The sequence below is a fragment of the Coregonus lavaretus genome, assembly GCF_964263955.1.
Source record: "Coregonus lavaretus genome assembly, chromosome: 34".
In the NCBI taxonomy this organism is placed as follows: domain Eukaryota; kingdom Metazoa; phylum Chordata; class Actinopteri; order Salmoniformes; family Salmonidae; genus Coregonus; species Coregonus lavaretus.
Window position 1 is genome coordinate 4,699,154 of NC_140021.1, and position 27,916 is coordinate 4,727,069.

The 27,916-nt window shown below is 43.5% G+C and overlaps 1 protein-coding gene and 1 pseudogene across 3 annotated transcripts in view; one reads left to right on the forward strand and one right to left on the reverse strand.

Moving 5' to 3' along the window:
* LOC311109017 (bone morphogenetic protein 7-like) overlaps positions 1 to 6,643 on the forward strand; it is a 48,417-nt pseudogene extending 41,774 nt beyond the window's left edge. The window contains exons 4-6 of the transcript in view: positions 919 to 995; positions 6,249 to 6,359; positions 6,494 to 6,643. The product of the transcript in view is annotated as a bone morphogenetic protein 7-like (transcript). The remainder of the gene's footprint in view (positions 1 to 918; positions 996 to 6,248; positions 6,360 to 6,493) is intronic.
* Positions 6,644 to 9,311: 2,668 nt separating this feature from the next.
* On the reverse strand, positions 9,312 to 24,826 carry LOC311109323 (thioredoxin domain-containing protein 5-like). Of its 2 annotated transcripts, none has more exons than XM_084152163.1 (10): positions 24,580 to 24,826; positions 22,957 to 23,109; positions 22,443 to 22,548; positions 17,476 to 17,572; positions 16,117 to 16,232; positions 15,689 to 15,775; positions 15,393 to 15,542; positions 14,637 to 14,719; positions 14,333 to 14,462; positions 9,312 to 11,300 (listed from the first exon to the last, which is right to left on the reverse strand). In XM_084152163.1, the coding sequence occupies exons 1-10, from the start codon at positions 24,765 to 24,767 to the stop codon at positions 11,178 to 11,180; spliced, it is 1,233 nt and encodes a 410-aa protein (XP_084008289.1). In that variant the 5' UTR covers positions 24,768 to 24,826; the 3' UTR covers positions 9,312 to 11,177. The 2 variants fall into 2 exon arrangements, with proteins under 2 accessions (XP_084008289.1, XP_084008288.1); XM_084152162.1 differs by having other exon boundaries at positions 17,476 to 17,575.
* Positions 24,827 to 27,916: the final 3,090 nt, after the last annotated feature.

Here is a 27,916-nt window from a genome sequence, read left to right on the forward strand (position 1 = left end):
CCATACACACTGTAACACATCATGTTACTGTGAACTACAGCCATACACACTGTAACACACGTTACTGTGAACCACAGCCATACACACTGTAACACATGTTACTGTGAACTACAGCCATACACAATCTAACACATGTTACTGTGAACTACAGCCATACACAATCTAACATGTTACTGTGAACTACAGCCATACACACTCTAACACATCATGTTACTGTGAACTACAGCCATACACACTATAACACATCATGTTACTGTGAACTACAGCCATACACAATCTAACATGTTACTGTGAACTACAGCCATACACACTGTAACACATGTTACTGTGAACTACAGCCATACACAATCTAACATGTTACTGTGAACTACAGCCATACACTGTAACATATGTTACTGTGAACTACAGCCATACACACTATAACACATCATGTTACTGTGAACTACAGCCATACACAATCTAACATGTTACTGTGAACTACAGCCATACACAATCTAACATGTTACTGTGAACTACAGCCATACACACTGTAACATATATTACTGTGAACTACAGCCATACACACTGAAACATATGTTACTGTGAACCACAGCCATACACACTGTAACACGTTACTGTGAACTACAGCCATACACACTGTAACACATCATGTTACTGTGAACTACAGCCATACACAATCTAACATGTTACTGTGAACTACAGCCATACACACTGTAACACATGTTACTGTGAACTACAGCCATACACAATCTAACATGTTACTGTGAACTACAGCCATACACACTATAACACATGATGTTACTGTGAAATACAGCCGTACACATATCATTCACTACCTAATCCGATATATGAGAGTGAAGGCGGATATGATTCTGATTCAACCCTGATTTATCCTGCTACTTCCTTCTTCCCATTTAGAACACAACAGCAGTGACCAGAACACAGCCTGTAGGAGACATGAGCTCTACGTCAGCTTCCGGGAGCTGGGCTGGCAGGTAAAGGTCTAACTCTCCCCCAGTAATGCAGTGACACACTGGTGGACTACAGGGACTACAGTACCCATAATTCCATGTGCAACTATTCCATTTGATCAGAGTGAAAGAGAGTTAACAACCTGTAGTTTATCTCATTACCAATACAATACAGACACAAGGCCAGAATCTCAGGTCAAAGAGGGTCAATGAAGACATTTGGTAGAAGACAGCAGACTAACAAACAGGCTTTTGTACTGCTTTAATAACCATTTAAAGAAGCATTATGGGCATTTGGTACGAGTTTAAGTGGCCTGTGAACTCAGTCAGGTTAATGGAGGGAAAACAGGCAGCCACGTAGTCACGCAAAACAATCAACCCCCTGTTAACACAGAACTGACATCTAGAGGGAAAGTGCCAACACACACACACACAGGCCCACACACACACGTACTCACTCACACACGTACTCAAACACACACATACTCACTCACACACACACACTCACTCACACACACACTCACTCACTCACACACACTCATTCACTCACTCACACACACGTACTCACTCACACACCCGTACTCACTCACTCACACACCCGTACTCACTCACTCACACACACGTACTCACTCAAACACACTTACTCACTCAAACACACGTACTCACTCAAACACACACACATAGACAGAAAGAGAGAGACCGTTAAAGAGGAAGAGATCGTAGCAACTACCTGCTCCATGAGTGATTCCACAGGTACTTGCACATTCCTGCACTGATCCGTCCTAGGAGACCCAGTTGAAACTGAACACTGAGGGAGAGAATCAGTGTGAAACAACACAGTGCTTTGGACCTCATGCCAGTATACATGCCTGACACTGCTGCCGGGGCCGACTGCAGAACTAGCACTGTTTTATTAAACTATTCAATAGTCATTCAAATACAGTGGGGGGAAAAAAGTATTTAGTCAGCCACCAATTGTGCAAGTTCTCCCACTTAAAAAGATGAGGCCTGTAATTTTCATCATAGGTACACGTCAACTATGACAGACAAAATGAGGAAAAAAAATCATGAAAATCACATTGTAGGATTTTTAATGAATTTATTTGCAAATTATGGTGGAAAATAAGTATTTGGTCAATAACAAAAGTTTCTCAATACTTTGTTATATACCCTTTGTTGGCAATGACACAGGTCAAACGTTTTCTGTAAGTCTTCACAAGGTTTTCACACACTGTTGCTGGTATTTTGGCCCATTCCTCCATGCAGATCTCCTCTAGAGCAGTGATGTTTTGGGGCTGTCGCTGGGCAACACAGACTTTAAACTCCCTCCAAAGATTTTCTATGGGGTTGAGATCTGGAGACTGGCTAGGCCACTCCAGGACCTTGAAATGCTTCTTACGAAGCCACTCCTTCGTTGCCCGGGCGGTGTGTTTGGGATCATTGTCATGCTGAAAGACCCAGCCACGTTTCATCTTCAATGCCCTTGCTGATGGAAGGAGGTTTTCACTCAAAATCTCACGATACATGGCCCCATTCATTCTTTCCTTTACACGGATCAGTCGTCCTGGTCCCTTTGCAGAAAAACAGCCCCAAAGCATGATGCTTCCACCCCCATGCTTCACAGTAGGTATTGTGTTCTTTGGATGCAACTCAGCATTCTTTGTCCTCCAAACACGACGAGTTGAGTTTTTACCAAAAAGTTCTATTTTGGTTTCATCTGACCATATGACATTCTCCCAATCCTCTTCTGGATCATCCAAATGCACTCTAGCAAACTTCAGACGGGCCTGGACATGTACTGGCTTAAGCAGGGGGACACGTCTGGCACTGCAGGATTTGAGTCCCTGGCGGCGTAGTGTGTTACGGATGGTAGGCTTTGTTACTTTGGTCCCAGCTCTCTGCAGGTCATTCACTAGGTCCCCCCGTGTGGTTCTGGGATTTTTGCTCACCGTTCTTGTGATCATTTTGACCCCACGGGGTGAGATCTTGCGTGGAGGCCCAGATCGAGGGAGATTATCAGTGGTCTTGTATGTCTTCCATTTCCTAATAATTGCTCCCACAGTTAATTTCTTCAAACCAAGCTGCTTACCTATTGCAGATTCAGTCTTCTCAGCCTGGTGCAGGTCTACAATTTTGTTTCTGGTGTCCTTTGACAGCTCTTTGGTCTTGGCCATAGTGGAGTTTGGAGTGTGACTGTTTGAGGTTGTGGACAGGTGTCTTTTATACTGATAACAAGTTCAAACAAGTGCCATTAATACAGGTAACGAGTGGAGGACAGAGGAGCCTCTTAAAGAAGAAGTTACAGGTCTGTGAGAGCCAGAAATCTTGCTTGTTTGTAGGTGACCAAATACTTATTTTCCACCATAATTTGCAAATAAATTCATAAAAAATCCTACAATGTGATTTTCTGGAAAAAAAATTCTCAATTTGTCTGTCATAGTTGACGTGTACCTATGATGAAAATTACAGGCCTCTCTCATCTTTTTAAGTGGGAGAACTTGCACAATTGGTGGCTGACTAAAAACTATTTTTCCCCACTGTACATATACACAGGAGGTTGGTGGCACCTTCATTGGGGAGGACGGGCTCGTGGTAATGGCTGGAGCCTCCACTGAGATATATACACAGTACCCTGCCTCAGTATCCCAGTCACAGAGCCTTCATATACACAGTACCCTACTGCCTCAGTAGCCCAGTCACAGAGCCTTCATATACACAGTACCCTACTGCCTCAGTAGCCCAGTCACAGAGCCTTCATATACACAGTACCCTACTGCCTCAGTATCCCAGTCACAGAGCCTTCATATACACAGTACCTTACTGCCTCAGTATCCCAGTCACATAGCCTTCATATACACAGTACCCTACTGCCTCAGTATCCCAGTCACAGAGCCTTCATATACACAGTACCCTACTGCCTCAGTAGCCCAGTCACAGAGCCTTCATATACACAGTACCCTACTGCCTCAGTATCCCAGTCACAGAGCCTTCATATACACAGTACCCTACTGCATCAGTAGCCCAGTCACAGAGCCTTCATATACACAGTAGCCTACTGCCTCAGTATCCCAGTCACAGAGCCTTCATTTACACAGTAGCCTACTGCCTCAGTATCCCAGTCACAGAGCCTTCATATACACAGTACCCTACTGCCTCAGCATCCCAGTCACAGATTCATCATTTACACAGTACCCTACTGCCTCAGTATGCCAGTCACAGAGCCTTCATTTACACAGTACCCTACTGCCTCAGTATGCCAGTCACAGAGCCTTCATATACACAGTACCCTACTGCCTCAGTATCCCAGTAACAGAGCCTTCATATACACAGTACCCTACTGCCTCAGCATCCCAGTCACAGAGCCTTCATATACACAGTACCCTTCTGCCTCAGTATCCCAGTCACAGAGCCTTCATTTACACAGTACCCTACTGCCTCAGTATCCCAGTCACAGAGCCTTCATATACACAGTACCTTACTGCCTCAGTATCCCAGTCACATAGCCTTCATATACACAGTACCCTACTGCCTCAGTAGCCCAGTCACAGAGCCTTCATATACACAGTACCCTACTGCCTCAGTAGCCCAGTCACAGAGCCTTCATATACACAGTACCCTACTGCCTCAGTAAACCAGTCACAGGTTATTCATTTACACGGTACCCTACTGCCTCAGTATCCCAGTCACAGAGCCTTCATATACACAGTACCCTAATGCCTCAGTATCCCAGTCACAGAGCCTTCATATACACAGTACCCTACTGCATCAGTAGCCCAGTCACAGAGCCTTCATATACACAGGACCGTACTGCCTCAGTAGCCCAGTCACAGATTATTCATTTACACGGTACCCTACTGCCTCAGTATCCCAGTCACAGAGCCTTCATATACACAGTACCTTACTGACTCAGCATCCCAGTCACAGAGCCTTCATATACACAGTACCCTACTGCCTCAGCATCCCAGTCACAGAGCCTTCATATACACAGTACCCTACTGCCTCAGTATGCCAGTCACAGAGCCTTCATTTACACAGTACCCTACTGCCTCAGTATCCCAGTCACAGAGCCTTCATATACACAGTACCTTACTGACTCAGCATCCCAGTCACAGAGCCTTCATATACACAGTACCCTACTGCCTCAGTATGCCAGTCACAGAGCCTTCATTTACACAGTACCCTACTGCCTCAGTATCCCAGTCACAGAGCCTTCATTTACACAGTACCCTACTGCCTCAGCATCCCAGTCACAGGGCCTTCATATACACAGTACCTTACTGCCTCAGTATCTCAGTCACATAGCCTTCATATACACAGTACCCTACTGCCTCAGTATCAGTCACAGAGACTTCATATATACAGTACCCCACTGCCTCAGTAACCCAGTCACATAGCCTTCATATACACAGTACCTTACTGCCTCAGTATCTCAGTCACATAGCCTTCATATACACAGTACCCTACTGCCTCAGTAGCCCAGTCACAGAGCCTTCATATACACAGTAACCTACTGCCTCAGTATCCCAGTCACAGTCTTCATATACACAGTACCCTACTGCATCAGTAGCCCAGTCACAGAGTCTTCATATACACAGTACCCTACTGCCTCAGTATCCCAGTCACAGAGCCTTCATATACACAGTACCCTACTGCCTCAGCATCCCAGTCACAGAGCCTTCATATACACAGTAACCTACTGCCTCAGTATCCCAGTCACAGAGCCTTCATATACACAGTACCCTACTGCCTCAGTAGCCCAGTCACATAGACTTCATATACACAGTACCCTACTGCCTCAGTAGCCCAGTCACAGAGCCTTCATATACACAGTACCCTGTCTCAGTAGCCCAGTCACAGAGCCTTCATATACACAGTACCCTACTGCCTCAGTAGCCCAGTCACAGAGCCTTCATATACACAGTAACCTACTGCCTCAGCATCCCAGTCACAGAGCCTTCATATACATAGTACCCTACTGCCTCAGTATCCCAGTCACAGAGCCTTCATATACACAGTACCCTACTGCCTCAGCATCCCAGTCACAGAGCCTTCATATACACAGTAACCTACTGCCTCAGTATCCCAGTCACGGAGCCTTCATATACACAGTACCTTACTGCCTCAGTATTCCAGTCACAGAGCCTTCATATACACAGTACCCTACTGCCTCAGTATCCCTGTCACAGAGCCTTCAGAACACACTGTAGACCATTAGGATGACTGTTGTGTCCCGACTGGTTAGCCATATTGAATGTATCCCTCTTGTGATTGTATCAGGACTGGATCATTGCACCCGAGGGCTATGCCGCCTACTACTGTGGTGGAGAGTGTGCCTTCCCCCTCAACGCCCATATGAACGCTACCAACCATGCCATTGTGCAGACACTGGTGAGTTCTCCAAGAAGGCTTATAAACTGCTGAGCGCTAACAAAGCTCCAAAGGTGACATAATTGGCCCTTCAAAGGGAATAAGTGACCTTTGAAATCTTTTCGTCGACTTCTGACCTTGTCGTCGTCTCCCAGGTCCACCTCATGAACCCGGAGAATGTGCCCAAGCCCTGCTGCGCGCCCACCAGGCTGCACGCCATCTCTGTGCTCTACTTCGACGACAACTCCAACGTCATCCTGAAGAAGTACAAGAACATGGTGGTCAGGGCCTGTGGTTGCCACTGACGACCGCCAAACCGCCGCGTCATCATGGTCACCTGACCGCACGCGGGCTGCAGCAGAGACTGTTTGCACGCGACATCCTGGGTCTGCGTGTTTGTACTACCCACTCCTCTCCCATACTCAGGGTGAGGGAGGAATTGATAATGGCCCATTGTGCTGCTTTCCCCCCCCTCTCCAATCGAAGTGATTTTCAAGTTCTCCGACGGCTACTGGCTCATTACAGCAAAACAACTCGGAAGACGTCAGGGAATTTACTCAATGTTATCTCAGCGCGGGTAGCCAATCCCGTCAGATGTAGTCAAATGACACAGAAAACATTTAGAAATCCTTTTAGGACAGCAGGGGAAACAGCATTAGCCTAACTACAGATGTACAGTGCATTCGGAAAGTATTCAGACCCCTTGACTTTTTCCACATTTTTGTTACGTTACAGACTTACTCTAAAAAACAAATATCCCTCATTTACACACAATACCCCATAATGATGAAGCGAAAACAGGTTTTTAGAAATGTTAGCAAATTTATTACAAATAAAAACAGAAATAACTTTTGCTATGTGATTCGAAATTGAGCTCAGGTGCATCCTGTTTCCATTGATCATCCTTGAGATGTTTCTACAACTTCATTGGGAGTCCACCTGTGGTAAATTCAATTGATTGGACATGATTTGGAAAGGCACACACCTATCTATATAAGGTCCCACAGTTGACAGTGCATGTCAGAGCAAAAACCAAGCCATGAGGTCGAAGGAATTGTCCATAGAGCGCCGAGACAGGATTATGTCGAGGCACAGATCTGGGGAAGGGTACCAAAACATTTCTGCAGCATTGAAGGTCCCCAAGAACACAGTGGCCTCAATCATTCATAAATGGAAGAAGTTTGGAATCACCAAGACTCATCCTAGAGCTGGCTGCCTGGCCAACCTGAGCAATCAGGGGAGAAGGGCCTTGGTCAGGGAGGTGACCAAGAACCCGATGGTTACTCTGACAGAGCTCCAGAGTTCCTCTGTGGAGATGGGAGAACCTTCCAGAAGGACAACCATCTCTGCAGCACTCCACCAATCAGGCCTTTATAGTAGAGTGGCCAGATGGAAGCCACTTCTCAGTAAAAGGCACAAGAAAGCCCGCTTGGAGTTTGCCAAAGGCACCTAAAGACTCTCAGACCATGAGAAACAAGATTATCTGGTCTGATGAAACCAAGATTGAACTCTTTGGCCTGAATGCCAAGCGTCACATCTGGTGAAATCCTTGATGAAAACCTGCTCCAGAGCGCTCAGGACCTCAGACTGAGGCGAAGGTTCACCTTCCAACAGGACAACAACCTTAAGCACATAGCCAAGACAAAGCAAGAGTGGCTTCGGGACAAGTCTCTGAATGTCCTTGAGAGGCCCAGCCAGAGCCACGACTTGAACCCAATCTAACATCTTTGGAGAGACCTGAAAATAGCTGTGCAGCGACGCTCCCCATCCAACCTGGCAGAGCTTGAGGATCTGCAGAAAATAATGGGAGACACTCCCCAAATACAGGTGTGCCAAGCTTGTAGCGTCATACCCAAGAAGACTCGAAGGCTGTAATCGCTGCCAAAGGTGCTTCAACAAAGTACTGAGTAAATGTTGATATTTCCGTATATAAAAATAAATTATCAAAACATTTCCTAACCAGTTTTTGCTTTCTCATTATGGGGTATTGTGTGTAGATTGAGGAAAATATATTTTTTAAATCCATTTTAGAATAAGGCTATAATTTAACAAAATGTGGAAAAAGTCAAGGGATCTGAATTCTTTCCAAATGCACTGTATGTATAATATATATACAAAGCCTGATTTTTAACATCAACAGTCAGCTGATATTGTAACATTTATGCCACGATACATTAGTTAATGTAAAGAGATATTTCCTACTCCTCTTTATGTATTGTACTCGTAAGCTTTTCCGCCATATTCACCTGGCTTCCAAAAACATATGGGCCGAACGGAAACGACCACATACTATTTTCACTTGTGAACTCCTCCAAATATCTTCATTGGGTCAATATTTGTCAGGCTCATGCCGAGTTTATTTCACCGAGCTGGTTCATCAGGTAGCAGGTTGTGGCTCAGCTGACATACTGTTCCAAATATGTCATTCACCTCATCCCTCGGGCATACCGCAAACTGCAATTTCCATGTTATTCCACTCTCCAAGTTAACATATTATTCCCAAAAACCTGGAGAGAGTGTAAAAAACTATTTGTTGGTCAAAACCAGCTGATCAAATGTTTAGGACCAGATTTCTGAAATTAGCTTCGGTGTGGTTTATGACCATTTGTCATTGATGTTTTGTTCACTTGAAAGAAATAGGAACTGTCAATGCATTTTACAGATCAACTGCATGTTACTGAACTTTGTTCAAGAGTACAAACCTTTTTCAAAACATGCCAAGAAATTGACATATGGACTTTAAAACAGAGCATTTGACCATAGCTGAAAATTTGATACCATTGTGCCAACAACAAAACAAACAAAAACAAATCACAAAATATACCTCTGGTAAGCTGCTGTTTACATTTGTGATCATGTTTAGACTTACTTTTGTGTGTAAATACTTGTACATTTTCAGCTTATTTATTGCACCTCTTAAAATCACAAGCCATATTACAGAGAAAGAAATGTGAACAAATGAAAAATACAAACTATTTTTGGAAAAAGAAATTTTATTACGAAATCTCATGTTACAACTTGCCTTTGTTGTTTGTTTTTTTTACAAAAATTCATGGGCTGTGTACAACCCACTCACGAGAAAAAAAATACTGCTTTCCTTCACTGGAGTCTGCCTAGACCATGTGCTATCCATAAAGATTGTACTGACAATAAGTGGTTAGCCTCTGAATGCATTTGTTTCCCTTAATTGAGCATTGAATGTAAAAACTGCCTCACACAGCAACTCCAGTCGCACACACACACATTCTCAGACCCCTTTTGATTCACCCCAACTGCCCCAGAATAGCGCACACACGTATATTCAAAGACTTAGCGAACCACTTACAAAATGGGTTGATATACTACATCTGGAAAGAAGGAAAATCAACGTTGTCATCATAACATACTGACTAAACAAGTAAAATATAAATTGATCATTATGTGGGTGGAAAATTTTTGCTATTCTGTTTTGCTCTTCAAGCATACGGAGGTAAACCAAACATTCCAGATTTTCCAAAGGTTAATAAACCAACAGTAAAAGTGACCATAGCACTAATGTTGTTACATTCTTGTGCTTCACTGGGTGGATGAGTGATACATGGGAGAATGGTTTACACTGGGGCCTGATAGAGGGCTTAAGTCAATAGAACAGAATATTCATCAGCTTTGTGAAATCTATTGCATTTGCAGCAGACACAAGATAAGGACGTGTTTCTTCTATACAACACACTTCTATCTGCGACATTCTGAATATTCCATTCTAATGAACTAGCCGTAGAAAACCATTTTTAAATATTTTTTTGTACATTTGACACAATCCCTTGCAAACCATGTGAGGGACTGTGTCAAACATTAACTAATGTCAAATACATGAAAATGCAGTTTTCCTGTAATGACCCAAACTGCCAGATTCCATTCATAAGGCATGTCTTGATCGTGCAAACTGACAATCATTGTTCATAGAAACTGTGAGAACACCAACCAGGCACCTGATATTGTGCCGTTGTGGGACTGGAACCGAAGCCTCTGACAGCACTAAAATGGAAAATAAAAGAACATGTCTACATTGACATTTTCTAGCACATTTACAATGTCAGAAGAACACACGAAGGGCAGTTTGACATGAAACATTGGAAAGTAGTTTCCTGCAGCCTTCCGACATAGCCAACAAGCAGTTGGGGGGACTCTACAGACACATAAGGGGAATACGAAGTTAGCCGATAAGAGATAGCAGTATGGAGTAGGCCGAGAACTGGGTGTCCCTGAGAGTTAAGTTAGTTAGGCCGTCACTGGCATGGATGAGAAGTACCGTCAACTTAACGCTCAACGTCATGCGGCTTTGACCCTTTAGCTGCAGTAACATTACATTAATTGCTCATGATTGTTTATCAACATGATTTCCTTAAAATCACAGAATTAACGGTTTTAAAATGTCCGACAAACTCAGTCAGGTTAATCCAATGTTTTTTGATACAACCGGCAGGCACAATTTAAGACAACCGTCCTTGAGTTGTGTCAAGTATTGGGATGACTATAACAGTATGCATTTTCAAGGTCTGACTGATTAAGTACCGCTGGCAAAAAGTGGTTGTCGATCACATCATTTCATTTCCAGAGGAACAGTGGGACTAAGCAGGGGGAGGGGGGGTAAACAAGGCATTACAGACGGGGGGGTAAAACAAGGCATTACAGATGGGGGGGTAAAAAAAAGTCTGTTGATGCGAATCCTTTCTGAAAGGAAAATGATCGGAGAGAGAGAAAGAAGAGAGCTAGCCTCTACAGGAGAAAGGATTCCTCCGGTTGGCCAGATGTGCTGTGTGGGGGAGGAGAGAACTAACGATGGACGTTGATTGGACAGTGCTAAAGCTCGTCTCGGGCCTGCTTCATCACAAAGCCGTGGAGGCTCTCCAAGTCCCGCCCTCCATGATGCTCCTCACCTTGCACACCCGCCCTGAACATCAGCAGGGTGGGGTACCCACTCACCTGTAGAATGGAAAGGGGACAAAGCTTCTGACATCCAGGTAACAACCACTAGCTAACCCCTACCTCCTCAGTGTTTGCTGATCTGAATGGAATGGATAGGTATTAGCAATATGGCCTCAACTTCACCTAGCTCTGCAATGCCTTGACCATACCACTTCCACCTTCCCCATTCCTTCAGATCCGTCAACACCGAAGGAATGTGGGCAATGTTTTTCTCTTACTGTAAACTATGCATGAACCATCTAGATCTTTCCCTTTCAAGATGATTCAATACATGGGATCTGATACAGGAACGACACGTTTTAGTTGGAAACGAATCGATGCACTAACATTTGTTGCATAAACATTCATTTTCCATTCTAAAATAACATCTGCTGCTGATGGAGCTCATTAGCTGAGCCTCTGAGCTGACGGTGTGTTTTTGTAAATGAGAGATACATATATATAGTGTATTTACTATGTAGGCACCTAGTACACCCCCCCCCCCCCCAGAATCAACTTTACCCTGCATATCTAAAAACGACAATATACACTGCTTGTTTAAAAGCAAAACTACCAAAATGATTGCTGACGGTGAACTTCAACAATCAAAATAAGCCTTGTTCAGCAGGTAGGCTATAAGCCAGGTGAGTCGTCTCCGGTGGCTTACTTTTATTCCGGTAAAACACAATTTTTTATACAGCGCATAGATAACAATAACCTAGCAGATTACAGTAGGTTGTCACTCAACTAATAAAGCCTAATATCACGCAAGCCATTTTAGCATTTGAATGCTATAGGTGCTGCGCGGATGTGCACAATCAGGAACAGGCTGCCTTCTTTGCGTTGGTTAGCTTGCGAATCTGGGCACAGTGCGCAGTTTGACTAGCCTGACATTGCTTGGGGTTGTTTGGCATGCAAAATGACTTGTAGATCAATGACTCAACACAGTTCGACACTGAAAGAGAGGACGCATCAGTCGTCACAAAATATTAGGTATTTTCGGAATGTAGAAAGAATGTAATATGAGCAAAACATTTTAGTGAACCTGCGATTCGTAACGTTTGAATCGATTTACTGACCGATGCACGCTACATTTGGATCGGTTTGGGGTCCGCGGACCGATGACCTGTATCTTAAACATTTGAATCTGAGACCGATGCTTACTGGTGAATAGTTACGTCCCTATCGTTTAGCAGTGTGAATTATACCACAAGTTAATTCACTCTGTTAGCCTCTACAGAGACAGATAGGCTGCAGCTGCAGAGACTACTGCCCCATGTCATTGAGTCAGGGGAAATTCCAGGGAGCGTCCTAGCGATAAAGGTTGTGATGGTTATACCACGGACTGTCCTAGCGATAAAGGTTGTGATGGTTATACCACGGACTGTCCTAGCGATAAAGGTTGTGATGGTTATACCACGGACTGTCCTAGCGATAAAGGTTGTGATGGATATACCACGGACTGTCCTAGCGATAAAGGTTGTGATGGTTATACCACGGACTGTCCTAGCGATAAAGTTTGTGATGGATATACCACGGACTGTCCTAGCGATAAAGGTTGTGATGGTTATACCACGGACTGTCCTAGCGATAAAGTTTGTGATGGATATACCACGGACTGTCCTAGCGATAAAGTTTGTGATGGATATACCACGGACTGTCCTAGTGATAAAGGTTGTGATGGTTATACCACGGACTGTCCTAGCGATAAAGTTTGTGATGGATATACCACGGACTGTCCTAGCGATAAAGGTTGTGATGGATATACCACGGACTGTCCTAGCGATAAAGGTTGTGATGGCTATACCACGGACTGTCCTAGCGATAAAGGTTGTGATGGCTATACCACGGACTGTCCTAGCGATAAAGGTTGTGATGGCTATACCACGGACTGTCCTAGCGATAAAGGTTGTGATGGCTATACCACGGACTGTCCTAGCGATAAAGGTTGTGATGGCTATACCACAGACTGTCCTAGCGATAAAGGTTGTGATGGCTATACCACGGACTGTCCTAGCGATAAAGGTTGTGATGGCTATACCACGGACTGTCCTAGCGATAAAGGTTGTGATGGCTATACCACAGACTGTCCTAGCGATAAAGGTTGTGATGGCTATACCACGGACTGTCCTAGCGATAAAGGTTGTGATGGCTATACCACGGACTGTCCTAGCGATAAAGGTTGTGATGGCTATACCACGGACTGTCCTAGCGATAAAGGTTGTGATGGCTATACCACGGACTGTCCTAGCGATAAAGGTTGTGATGGCTATACCACGGACTGTCCTAGCGATAAAGGTTGTGATGGCTATACCACGGACTGTCCTAGCGATAAAGGTTGATGGATATACCACGGACTGTCCTAGCGATAAAGGTTGTGATGGCTATACCATGGACTGTCCTAGCGATAAAGGTTGTGATGGCTATACCATGGACTGTCCTAGCGATAAAGGTTGTGATGGTCATAACATTGACCTTCTTAAAAGGGCAATGAGGGTGTCCTGGTAGCGCAGCATCACTGGTCATCCAATCCTGCCATGAGGTATGTGCTGTATAGTTTTATGGCTAGTGGAACCAGAGATCACAACCTCAGCTAACCCACAGTCCACCGTTTATACTTCCTGCGGCTCTGGGTCACACCTGCTGTTTGTGTGTGTTATAAACAACATGTCTCAAGGTCTTGCTATTTATAACCAAGAGCATGGCAGACTTCAGAAAGAGCATGGCAGACTTCAGAAAGAGCATGGCAGACTTCAGAAAGAGCATGGCAGACTTCAGAAAGAGCATGGCAGACTTCAGAAAGAGCATGGCAGACTTCAGAAAGAGCATGGCAGACTTCAGAAAGAGCATGGCAGACTTCAGAAAGAGCATGGCAGACTTCAGAAAGAGCATGGCAGACTTCAGAAAGAGCATGGCAGACTTCAGAAAGAGCATGGCAGACTTCAGAAAGAGCATGGCAGACTTCAGAAAGAGCATGGCAGACTTCAGAAGTGCTCTTTCTGAATCATCCCTCAGCTCCAGGCAGTCAATGTACAACATAGAACACCTACTGAAAACCTGTTGCAGATCGTCCTCTCCACAGTGCAGTCCACTTTGCCAATCTTCACGTCAGTCAGGCCAGGGAACTCCTTCTTAGACAGGTCCTCCCAGACAGGGGCCAGATTCTTACAGTGGCCACACCTGGAGGGGACGGAAGGTTACGCGAGTTATGGTTATGCCTTCTAGTTGTGGCCCCTCAATTTAAGTCAATCACCAACACAAATTGCCTTAAATATTGTACATTTCATTCAAGGTGAGATAGGTTAAATAGAACATACATTTGGATTTAATAGCTCGTAAAGAGCTATTTCTTACCATGGAGCGTAGAACTTGATGAATACCAGTCCCTTGGCCACTGTCTCATCAAAGTTGGCCTCTGTGAGTGTAATCACGCCAGACTGCAAGGAAAAAAATAGATCACTTCAGATTGTATCATTCACGGTCCTGTATTGGTTTACACGTCCACAAGACCAGTAATTCAAAGAAGTAGCCTAAGTTCATAAACCGGACATCCGAGTCTAATCGAGTTCTACGTTTTATTGGAAGTAGCATCGGATCTCTCGTTAAACCACACGTGCCATGTCTTTGTTAAGACTAGTGATGTCACTTCACACTGAACATTCTAATATAATAATAATAAATGTAATTTAACAAACACTTTTATCCAAAGCGACTTACAGACATGTGTGCACAAATTTTAAGTATGGGTGGTCCCGGGAATCGAACCCACTATCCTTGCGTTGCAAGCACAAAAATAACTACCCTGCCCATATTTGCTACTTCCAGTTAACCGTTGTGTAGCTGAGGCCTATGACTGGAGTCGAGTCAAACAGCTTGGCCTGGGCTGGCTAGATGGTAATCTCACTGCTAAAACATCTGCCTGAGATCTTATTTCACTTATTAAGTATCTGGAGAGGTATGCTGTAAAAACGTGCTGCCCACACACGCAACAGGGTGCCCGGCACCAAAATTAGATCTCGACGTAGGCATTTACCCACAACATAGCATGTGGAGTATTTTAAATCTGGAAGGCCTATTATACCGGAGAGAAAGCCACACACACTGCAGTACCTCCTCTTTAGCAGGCTCGTCGCTGGGTACTGGGATCTCGTTGGCATGTGGGTGTTCATCATCCTCCTTAGCAGCAGCAGCAGCCTTGACCTGGTTGTCCACAAAGTCCTTCAGAGAGTCCAGGTCCCGCTTGCCTTTGTACTGGTCCGCCTGGACAGACAACACCACCACCGGAAAGGGTTAACAAACTGACTCCTTAAAATGGTGAAGTCATAGCTCCTTACAAAACATAAATGGGTTACAGAACACAATGACACAAGGTCTTCTTCAGTGAGTTAGCCAACCAAACTAGGTACCTTCTCTCCGTCCTTGAAGAAAAGCAGAGTAGGGTAGCCACGCACAGAGTTCTCAGAGCACACCTCGTAGTGCTGGGTACAGTCCACCTGGCCAATCACAACACACCAGTTTAATCAGAATTCATTCAGCATATCCAGCTCATACCTAGTTTGTCATAATTCACATTTAAAACGCGTGTAGCTGGTAAAGATAGCCAGTTGTGCTTTCATGTGGAAATATTAACATGCAGTAACTTCTACTACCACTGGGCTGTCAGTCCAATACAAACATCAAACCACAGCCATAAATAACATTTGTTGAGTGGGTCATATCATTTTACTGTACAAACAAAAATGAGTTGTCATAAGTTCCGTATCCTGGACTTGTGCACGTGTACATAGCTGACAAACATGGCGCTCCAGTCCCCTGCTGGTGACTTGTCACCCACCTTGCCGATCTTGATGTTGTCCGAGTGCTCGAAGCTGGTGGCCAGCTGCTCCCAGGTCGGGGCCATGGCCTTGCAGTGACCGCACCAGGGGGCAAAGAACTTGACAAAGTGGGACCCTGCGGAGAAGAGAGGAAAAATACATTAATACTGGAAAACATCATATATAAAAATGTACAGTAAGCCTCCCGAGTGGTGCAGTGGTCTAAGGCACTGCATCGCAGTGCTTGAGGCGCCACTACAGATCCGGGTTGGATCCCAGGCTGTGTCGCAGCCGGCCGCGACCGGGAGACCCATGAGGCGGCTCACAATTGGCGCAGCGTCGTCCGGGTTAGGGGAGGGTTTTGCTGGCCGGGATGTCCTTGTCCCATCGCGCTCTAGCGACTCATGCCGGGCACATGCACGCTGACTTCGGTCGCCAGTTGTACGGTGTTTCCTCCGACACATTGGTGTGGCTGGCTTCCGGGTTAAGCGAGCAGTGTGTCAAGAAGCAGTTCAGCGTGGCAGGGTCGTGTTTCGGAGGACGCATGGCTCTCGACCTTCGCCTCTCCCGAGTCCGTACAGGAGTTGCAGCGATGGGACAAGACGGTAACTACCAATTGGATATTACGAAATTGGGGAGAAAAAGGGGTAAAAAGTACCCCACCCCCCAAAAAATAAAAAATGTATGTGCAGTAAGGGTAGCTACAATCTGAAAGCACAGAAATCAGAGCGTTTTAGCTTAAGGATGGGTATTTAGTTGATGAAATAACATCAACTATAAAATGGCCTCTGCATTACTGGCCCAGAGACTAAAATACACTGAGCTCAGAGGTTAAATGCTACCTGTTACGCAATTTTGTCACAGCCAATCTTGCCACCATTTAAAAAGGTTGGACACAAACATTCCTCTTAAAAATGACCCTGTCATATCCTGTATTTTTTCTCCAAACAGGAATATATTTATTTTTACTTCTCAACCAAAACATTCAACTCAAAACCGGGCTGAAGAGCTGCAATTTCAGCGGGACATTTATCATGACCACCATGTATTTTTGTTGTGCTTGTCCAGTGACCGGAAACATGCGGTTTGCATGAGATAAATGTAGAGTGGATTGCGTCATGGTTTCAAGGAAATGACAGCATCTAAATTAAGTTAATCGCTGTAGAAAATTGACATATGTAGCTTACAAAAAAAGTTGTGTTAAGGAACTCTCACACGTTGTATTTGGGTATAAATAGACAAGCCTGGTCCCAGGTCAGTTTGCGCTGTCTTGCCAACTCCTATGGTGCGAGACAGCAAAAACAGATCTGGGACCAGGCTATAAAAGAGACTGTTGGCATATGTATATTGTACTGACAGATCCCAGTCCCCCACATTACCTTTAGCGATGTGGGCCTTGAAGTTGCCAGCAGTGAGGTCAAACAGGCCCTGCTTGGGCTCTGGGGCTTTGGGAGGCTCCAGTTCAGTCTCTGGCTCCTGCTAACCCACAGAACATCATGACACACATCAAATATAGATTGCCATGACATAACATTAGTCTCAAGGTTTTATTCAGATGGTCTCAAAGGTTTAAAACCGGGGGATTTTATTTGGCCCCCAAGATTTCAATGATTTATTGTTGGACATAAATGACTGAAAACACCAGCAAAGCAGCTCCATGCGATTTTAATTTTGGAAATCAGTTCAAAAGTTATGAAACACCTACTCATTCAAGGATTTCTCTTTATTTTTACTATTTTCTACATCGTAGAATAATAGTGAAGACATCAAAACTATGAAATAAAACATGGAATCATGTAGTAACCAAAAAAGTGTTCAACAAATCAAAATATATTTTATATTTGAGATTCTTCAAATAGCCAACCTTTGCACACTCTTGGCATTCTCTCAACCAGCTTCACCTGGAATGCTTTTCCAACAATCTTGAAGGAGTTCCCACATATGCTGAGCACTTGTTGGCTGCTTTTCCTTCACTCTGCAGTCCAACTCATCCCAAACCATCTCAATTGGGTTGAGTTCGGGGGATCGTGGAGGCCAGGCCATCTGATGCAGTACTCCATCAATCTCCTTCTTGGTAAAATAGCCCTTACACAGCCTGGAGGTGTGTTGGGTCATTGTCCTGTTGAAAAACAAATGATAATCCCACTAAGCGCAAACCAGATAGGATGGCGTATCACTGCAGAATGCTGTGGTAGCCATGCTGGTTAAGTGTGCCTTGAATTCTAAATAAATCACAGACAGTGTCACCAGCAAAGCACCCCCACACCATAACACCTCCTCCTCCCTACTTTACGGTGGGAAATACACATGCGGAGATCATACGAAGACACGGCGGTTGGAACCAAAAATCTCCAATTTGGACTCCATACCAAAGGACACATTTCCACCATTCTAATGTCCATTGCTCATGTGTATTGGCCCAAGCAAGTCTCTTCTTCTTATTGGTGTCCTTTAGTAGTGGTTTCTTTGCAGCAATTCGACCATGAAGGCCTGATTCAGACAGTCTCCTCTGAACAGATGATATTGAGATGGGTCTGTTACTTGAACTCTGTGAAGAATTTATTTGGGCTGTAATTTCTGAGGCTGGTAAATCTAATGAACTTATCCTCTGCAGCAGAGGTAACTCTGGGTCTTCCATTCCTGTGGCGGTCCTCATGAGAGCCAGTTTCATCATAGCGCTTGATGGTTTTTGCGACTGCACTTCAAGAAACTTTAAAAGTTATTGAAATGTTACGTATTGACGGACCTTCATGTCTTATAGTATTGAGCTGTTCTTGACATAATATGGACTTGGTCTTTTACCAAATAGGGCTATCTTCTGTATACCCCCCTACCTTGTCACAACACAACTGATTGGCTCAAATGCATTAAGAAGGAAAGAAATTCCACAAATTAACTTTTAAGAAGGCACACCTGTTCATTGAAATGCATTCCAGGTGACTACCTCATGAAGCTGGTTGAGAGAACTCCAAGAGTGTGCACAGCTGTCATCAAGGCAAAGGGTGGATATTTGAAGAATCTCAAATATAAAATCTATTTTGATTTGTTTAACACTTTTTTGGTTACTACATGATTCCATACGTGTTATTTCATAGTTTTGATGTCTTCACTATTATTCTACAATGTAGAAAATAGTAAAAATAAAGAAAAACCCTTGAATGAGTAAGTGTTCAAAAACTTTTGACCGGTAGTGTATTTCCACGCATAATAGAGAGATATGTGATCATATACAAATGGAGGCAAGGTTTGAAATGATAATTTTTTAGACAAATATTATGTAGTTACAAAAGTTCAAATCAGTAACGCTGATCTGAATGGGGGTCACTTGTATTTTATTTCAGTAAGCATAATATATTCACATAGCTTCCTAGCTCATGGGCATAGCAGGTACATACAGTGGGGAAAAAAAGTATTTAGTCTGCTACCAATTGTGCAAGTTCTCCCACTTAAAAAGATGAGAGAGGCCTGTAATTTTCATCATAGGTACACGTCAACTATGACAGACAAAATGAGAAAATAAATTCCCCAAAATCACATTGTAGGATTTTTAATGAATTTATTTGCAAATTATGGTGGAAAATAAGTATTTAGTCAATGACAAAAGTTTCTCAATACTTTGTTATATACCCTTTGTTGGCAATGACACAGGTCAAACGTTTTCTGTAAGTCTTCACAAGGTTTTCACACACTGTTGCTGGTATTTGGCCCATTCCTCCATGCAGATCTCCTCTAGAGCAGTGATGTTTTGGGGCTGTCGCTGGGCAACACAGACTTTCAACTCCCTCCAAAGATTTTCTATGTGGTTGAGATCTGGACCTTGAAATGCTTCTTACGAAGCCACTCCTTCGTTGCCCGGGCGGTGTGTTTGGGATCATTGTCATGCTGAAAGACCCAGCGACGTTTCATCTTCAATGCCCTTGCTGATGGAAGAAGGTTTTCACTCAGAATCTCACGATACATGGCCCCATTCATTCTTTCCTTTACACGGATCAGTCGTCCTGGTCCCTTTGCAGAAAAACAGCCCCAAAGCATGATGTTTCCACCCCCATGCTTCACAGTAGGTATGGTGTTCTTTGGATGCAACTCAGCATTCTTTGTCATCCAAACACGACGAGTTGAGTTTTTACCAAAAAGTTCTATTTTGGTTTCATCTGACCATATGACATTCTCCCAATCCTCTTCTGGATCATCCAAATGCACTCTAGCAAACTTCAGACGGGCCTGGACATGTACTGGCTTAAGCAGGGGGACACGTCTGGCACTGCAGGATTTGACTCCCTGGCGGCGTAGTGTGTTACTGATGGTAGGCTTTGTTACTTTGGTCCCAGCTCTCTGCAGGTCATTCACTAGGTCTCCCCGTGTGGTTCTGGGATTTTTGCTCACCGTTCTTGTGATCATTTTGACCCCACGGGGTGAGATCTTGCGTGGAGCCCCAGATCGAGGGAGATTATCAGTGGTCTTGTATGTCTTCCATTTCCTAATAATTGCTCCCACAGTTGATTTCTTCAAACCAAGCTGCTTACCTATTGCAGATTCAGTCTTCCCAGCCTGGTGCAGGTCTACAATTTTGTTTCTGGTGTCCTTTGACAGCTCTTTGGTCTTGGCCATAGTGGAGTTTGGAGTGTGACTGTTTGAGGTTGTGGACAGGTGTCTTTTATACTGATAAAACATTCAAACAGGTGCCATTAATACAGGTAACGAGTGGAGGACAGAGGAGCCTCTTAAAGAAGAAGTTACAGGTCTGTGAGAGCCAGAAATCTTGCTTGTTTGTAGGTGACCAAATACTTATTTTCCACCATAATTTGCAAATAAATTCATTAAAAATCCTACAATGTGATTTTCTGGATTTTTTTTCCTCAATTTGTCTGTCATAGTTGACGTGTACATATGATGAAAATTACAGGCCTCTCATCTTTTTAAGTAGGAGAACTTGCACAATTGGTGGCTGACTAAACACTTTTTTCCCCCACTGTATATGGTGTTGGCTACAATGTTACCTCGTCAGTATAGTGTTACGTGTCCTAATCCTTCACAATTACCAAGCGCGGGGATCATCATACAATGATTAACTCCAGCCTTTGAGCACGGCACACTAAGGCAATGTCAACATGCTTCCTGATTAACCTATGGGCTCACTAGCGCAATTACACTACATATAGAAAAGTACGTGGACACCCCTTCAAATTAGTGGATCGAGCACACAGCCATGCAATCTCCATAGACAAACAGTGGCAGTAAAATGGCCTTACTGAAGAGCTCAGTGACTTTCAACATGGCACCGTCATAGGATGCCACCTTTCCAACAAGTCAGTTCGTCAAACTTCTGACCTGCTTTAGCTGTCCCGGTCAACTGTAAGTGCTGTTATTGTGAAGTGGAAACGTCTAGGAGCAACAACGGCTCAGCCGCGAAGTGGTAGGCCACTCAAGCTCTCAGAATGGGACCGCCGAGTGCTAATGCGCATTGTGCGTAAAAATCGTCTGTCCTCAGTTGCAATACTTACTACCGAGTTCCAAACTGCCTCTAGAAGCAACGTCAGCACAAGAACTGTTCGTCGGGAACTTCGTGAAATGGGTTTCCATGGCAGAGCAGCTGCACACAAGCGTAAGATCACCATGCGCAATGCCAAGCGTCGGCTGGAGTGGTGTAAAGCTCGCCGCCATTGGACTCTGGAGCATTGGAAACGCATTCTCTGGAGTGATGAATCACGCTTCACTATCTGGCAGTCCGACGAATCTGGGTTTGGCGGGTGCCAGGAGAACGCTACCTGCCCCAATGCATAGCGCCAACTGTACATTTTGGTGGAGGAGGAATAATGGTCTGGGGCTGTTCCAGCGGGGGGTTTTGATGCCAGCTGTCCCTCTAAGGGTATCTGCCATCAACATCTGGCTCTGAGGAGCATTTCTTCAGAGACGAGGCCTACCCCAATATATCTAAATAAAAATTCCATATTGCATTCTGTCTTTGTATATGTCCATTCACTTAAGCCTGTACTCAATTAAAATATCTGTTTGGGCTTCTTGCGGTCAATTTGCAGTCTACAAATTATTTGTAATTATGTTCCAGCCCCCTGACCATCCGCTAACGGATTTTGATTTTTTTAGCGCGGCTGAATCTAGTTGATGATCCCTGGTTTAAAGGAATTCCCTCTCGTCATCATCCTCATGCACTGAGAACAGGATCAGGTGGAAGCAATAACAAGGTTGTCCACTGTTAATTTGCATTCACCTATCCAAGGCTTTCAAATCAGCGCAGATTAAAGGAAATTAGGAGGAGAAGCCATTTCAGATGAGATGCATGTACCGCCGCCATCGTCGCTGCACTAAGGTAACGCCCCCACCCACTTACCACAGGCTCCTCCTGCAGAGTGTTGAGCATCCAGGTCTCCAGAGACTGCAGGTCCCTGGGGCCTTGGTACTTCATCGCCTCCTGCTCAGGTTTGAACAGCTTCAGCCTACAGACAACACAGGGGGTCAACGAGATCATTCGCCTCAATGACTAGGCCCTACTGCTCTGTAAGATGACCGACACACTCACAATACACTTAACTGATCAATTCCTTCGTCATTACATGCAACTCAACGTTAGTCCTTGGCTAATAAAATGTAACAGCATACACTGCAAAACAAGGTGGTTAAAAATTAAACTAAATGCATGTCAATGTATCACACTGCTATCAGTCAATAAGTAATCAGTCTAGCTACATGGTTTATCCTAGTGGCAAAATGAAGATACACCTTGAAATGGCGAGGTAGTACATGAACTTCTCCAATAAGAAATCCAGTAAGAAACGGTTCTGTTGCAAAACATTTTTTAAATGTTTTGCTATGGTGTGCACTAATTAATACAACCCTATACCTACGTGGGGTAGCCCCTGATGCCGTGGACATTGGAGCAGAACTTAACATCCTGAGTGCAGTCAACCTTTACTACGTAGGCGGGTGGAGTCTCCATGCTGTTGTATTTGTCCCCCATCTCGTTCCATGTCCCCTGTAGCCTCTGACAGTGACCACACCTGGAAACAAAACGCAGCACAGGTTCTTTCAAAGTATTTCCCCTGAGGTGGTACAGGCCTCACAGTTCTGCCTGGAATTAGCTGTTCCCCCCCCTATATCATTGTTGCCACCGCTGAGATTTTAACATTTTATTTAACCTTTATTTAACCAGGCAAGTCAGTTAAGAACAAATTCTTATTTACAATGACGGCCTTCACCGGCCAAACCCGGACGACGCTGGGCCAATTGTGCGCCGCCCTGTGGGACTCCCAATCACGGCCGGTTGTGATACAACCTGGAATCGAACCGGGGTCTGGAGTGACACCTCTAGCACTGAGATGCAGTGCCTTAGACCGCTGCGCCACTCGGGATATATCTGCCAAGACGCAAACACTAAAAAATTGGTGGAAACACTGATTAGCCTAGGCATTAAATAGAGAGAGCCCAGTCTCAGTGGAAAAGGGAGACACCTGATACAACTCAACACTCCTATTGAATTCCAACTGTCTTCATGTTTCTATGGCAAGTGGCATACATGTGCCGCCTTGTCATGTTGTCTGACTTAAGTTATCAAAATAGCTTTTTATGTTTATTTGATCAGTTTGTGCAGTGTGGGGGTCAGCTTGTAACTGTGTGCAGGGAGGTATACAGTAAAGATACTCCTGTGAAGTGATGAAGAACTGCACTGTTGTCCATACGCTTAAATTTCAGAAAAGACACCAACATATTAGGCCTTACTACAGCAAGTATATTGTTCCTTGTGTTGAAAAAAAACGTAGGACATTTTTAGGCAGCTTTAGGGCATGCATGTCTACGAAGTTACGTCAATCAGTGCTTGCCACGTAAGCGGTCTCATCATAAAATGGTCCATTCCTTCACTCTACTGTACTGTTAGCTAGCTAGGCTAGCTGTTATACAGTACAAACAACTGTGCAGAAAAATGAACACGGGGGGAAACACTGCACTGTGCATGTAGTTAGCGACTATGTCAACTAACGTTAAAGTACGGGACAGTCCAAGTTGAATCGTGACTTCAAAAAGTTCACAAGTTTCCATAAGTTTCCCAGGCTCTAATGATTAGCAACCAAAGCATGTTAACTAACGTTAGCGTAGTTCTGGTCTCATGTGATTTGTTAGCCAATCTTTAGCCAGTGTGTTAGTTAGCTAGCTAGATTACAATGACTTCGCATCAATGCAATGATGGATAACATTTTATATACAAGTCCTAGTTATCATTTGTAGCAAAAAATAATACAACTTGGCTGACTAGTTAGCTTATTAGCTAGCTTTTTAGACAGCTAGCCGGCAATAAAAGCAGAACTAGCTAGCTGCAAGTTAGCTGCTACTGTAGTCCATGACAACTTGAAAATCTTATAAGTTGGTAAAGAAATATGGTAGCCATCTAAATATTGTCAATAACTTTACAAACTGCACTCTACCTAGCGAGTTTATCCATTCATTCAGGTTAAAACTTGAAAACTTTTGCTTACCAAGGGGCGAAGAACATGACAAAGTGGGGAGCGGTGGGGACAGCATTGTTGAACATATCCACCGTATACGTATGCTTGGCATGTTCATCTTCTTCAGAATCAGCATCGCAAAATATATTACCAACAAGTAACGAACAATAAATAAAACACAACATAAAATGTGTGCAATTCAGTGCTGTGGAGGCCATGATCGCGTCTTCGCTGAGCCACTAGCCTGTCTGTGAATACCCCTAGCGCTGACCTTTGAAGAATGTGGAATCTGGATAGGGCCCATGCACGACGAGATGCTCTGAACAATGGCTGCTGCAGTTTAACAGGTGGAGATGCTATCCACATTACCTAGAGATCTGTGGCGTCGCGCAACTGCTGCACTTCAAACACCTCTAACAAGCTCCAACAAGTTTCAATTCAGATGCTTTCACAGCTAGGGTAGGCATCAACACCCGATATACACTAAACAAAAATATTAACGTTTTAAATATACTTAAGTAGCAAAAGTAAATGTAATTGCTAAAATATACTTAAGTATCAAAAGTAAAAGTAAAAGTATAAATCATTTCAAATTCCTTATATTAAGCAAACCCAAAACAATTTACGGATAACCAGGAGCACGCTCCAACACTCAGACATCATTTACAAACGAAGCATGTGTTTAGTGAGTCCGCCAGATCAGAGGCAGTGGGGATGACCAGGGATGTTCTCTTCACACGTGTGTGAATTAGACAATTTTCTTGTCCTGCTAAGCATTCAAAATGTAATGAGTACTTTTGGGTGTCAGGGAAAATTGATTGAGTAAAAAGTACATCATTTTTTTTAGGAATATAGTAAAGTAAAAGTAGTAATAAATATACATACTAAAGTAAAGATAACCAAAAAAACTACTTAAGTGGTACTTTCAAGTATTTTTACTTAAGTACTTTACACCATTGCCCATTAGCTGTTGTGAAAGCAGGAGCTACTCTTCCTGGGGTCGCACAAAAAGCTTTTTTCTCTCAAAATTAGTGCACAAAAAAACCCTGTTAGTGAGCATTTTATCATTTGTTAAGACAATTCATCCACCTGGCAGGTGTGGCATATCAAGAAGCTGATTAAACAGCATGATCATTACACAAGTGCACCTTGTGTTGGGGACAATAAAAGGCCACTCTAAAATGTGCAGTTTTGTCACACAACACAATGCCACAGATGTCTCAAGTTTTTAGGGAGTGTGCGATTGGCATGCTGACTGCAGGAATGTCCACCAGAGCTGTTTCCAGAGAACTGAATGTTAATTTCTCTACCATAAGCCGTTATTTTAGAGAATTTGGCAGTATGTCCAACCGGCCTCACAACCGCAGACAACGTGTAACCACGCCAGCCCAGGACCTCCACATCCGGCTTCTTCACCTGCGGGATCATCAGAGAGCGTGAGGGCCGGGTCCTGAGGAGTATTTCTGTCTGTAATAAAACCTCTTTGTGGGAAAAAAAACAAACAATTCTGATTGGCTGGGCCTGGTTCCCCAATTACTTTGGAACCAGGCTCACCCACTGGTGGCTATTTGAAGAATCTCAAATATAAAATATATTTTGATTTGTTTAACACTTTTCTGGGATACTACATGATTCCAAATGTGTTATTTCATAGTTTTGATGTCTTCACTATTATTCTACAATGTAGAAAATAGTCAAAATAAAGAAAAACCCTTGAATGAGTAGGTGTGTCCAAACTTTTGACTGGTACTGCATATGAAGGTAGACATACAAGTGTAAAATATATTATTTTTTATAGCTACCGCTAGATGACTTCTGTTTGGTAAACTTTTCTCTGTTGGTTACATTTTCTTCATTCATTTAAGCCTGTCTGTCTGTGTCTACCTCAGCCAACCACCACCTACTAGCTGATGAGGGCCCAATGGGTCTTACAGTTCCCCCCTCTTTCGGTTTAATAACATTTACAGTATTTTAATGGGCTAACCACCTACATATGTCATGTATCTATGCAAAATTGTAATGTTCTGGATAGGCCTAGGTATACATGCATGAACTTATTTCAATGAAAGTCTTTTCAATTGTGTATTTGAGCATAGGGACATATTTGTCATGTTGAATGATTAAGAAGAGTCTGGTGCATCGTTGCCATGCTTGCTATTTCAAGCATCAGTCCAGATCGGCTGATGTATTTCACAGTATTGTTGCTGAGGCTACTGTGTTATACTGTCTATGCCATGCTATATTTATCGATACTGTCGTGGGAAGCAAGTGAAAATAATTCAGAGGAGGATTATTTATATGTGAGAACAGGAAATGAAATGAGAGGCCTTCCTCTCCTGAACCATTTCAATACATCGAACAATGGAATACCATTTTGAGGAAATGGACCACATTTGTTTCCCTAGTCACATTGGTAATTTATAAGTGACTTGGTATACGCCTTCTCCGTAGATGTTATATGGATATGATTCAAATCGAATTAGAGGTGCATGTTGGTTTGTTAATCTGGGTCACTTGTAAGATTAAATGGTTACAGATGGTTGTGTAAAGTGGAGGTCTATCAGACAAAGGGCTGTCCATAAGATTGATTGTTTTGCATAGTTTTCCATTGTGAGAACTCTTTGAAGTTGACTCTGTTTGTGGGAACTATAGTTTTTTCTCATGTAGAATCGTTTTTAAATAACCCTGCCAACAATATCCAAGTAGTCCCATTAAAGTTTTATAAACCTCAGTATGACAGCAGCCAGTAGCCTATTTTAGGGGACACACATTAAACCTCCAACAGGTCTTTAAAAAAACGAATTAGTCACTTTCAAATGGTATTTGGCGAGTACCGGTCGACTGCAACTCCTTGGCAGCCAGCACAACTTTCCCTCGCACCTAGCTCTGTCCTACTCCTGGAACAAACTTGGTCCTTTGGTGCGCAGGTTTCATAAATTCTCGAAGAAATCTGTGAGAAAAAAACAAACAATATTCTTAATGCTGTGGAAAGGGACTTGTGGCAGAGAATATACCATTACGACTCACTTTTCACAAAATAAAACATCTGTGATCTTTACGGATTACACCTCTGACTGAGGTGTTAGCTCAAACTCGGTTATGATGAATAATCAGTCAGCCTAGTCTGTCTCGGTGTGAATTGTTTTAGGGATTTTCTTAGATGAGGCATACAGCTCACAAATGTTGATGTTTTTTTACGTAATAAATCATCAATCATGTACATTAAGGTTCAAAAACCAAATTACGTTTTATTTCATTAATTTTATTCAAGCAGAAAGTAACCTTTTGGAACACTTAGTCAGTTAACTAGTAACAATCAACCGTTGGCCTCTTCCTCCACTCCTGCCGACTACATTTCCTCTTATTT

Bases quoted from the DNA above. Each gene is read 5' to 3' on its own strand.
- LOC311109323 (XM_084152162.1), bottom strand. From the start codon at position 24,767: ATGGCCTCCACAGCACTGAATTGCACACATTTTATGTTGTGTTTTATT. The intron at 15,543-15,688 runs GTACCTAGTTTG...TTGTCTGTCCAG, and splicing joins TCTTCAAGGACGGAGAGAAG to GCGGACCAGTACAAAGGCAA. The intron at 14,720-15,392 runs GTACTGCAGTGT...TTTTCCTTGCAG, and splicing joins ACGAGCCTGCTAAAGAGGAG to TCTGGCGTGATTACACTCAC.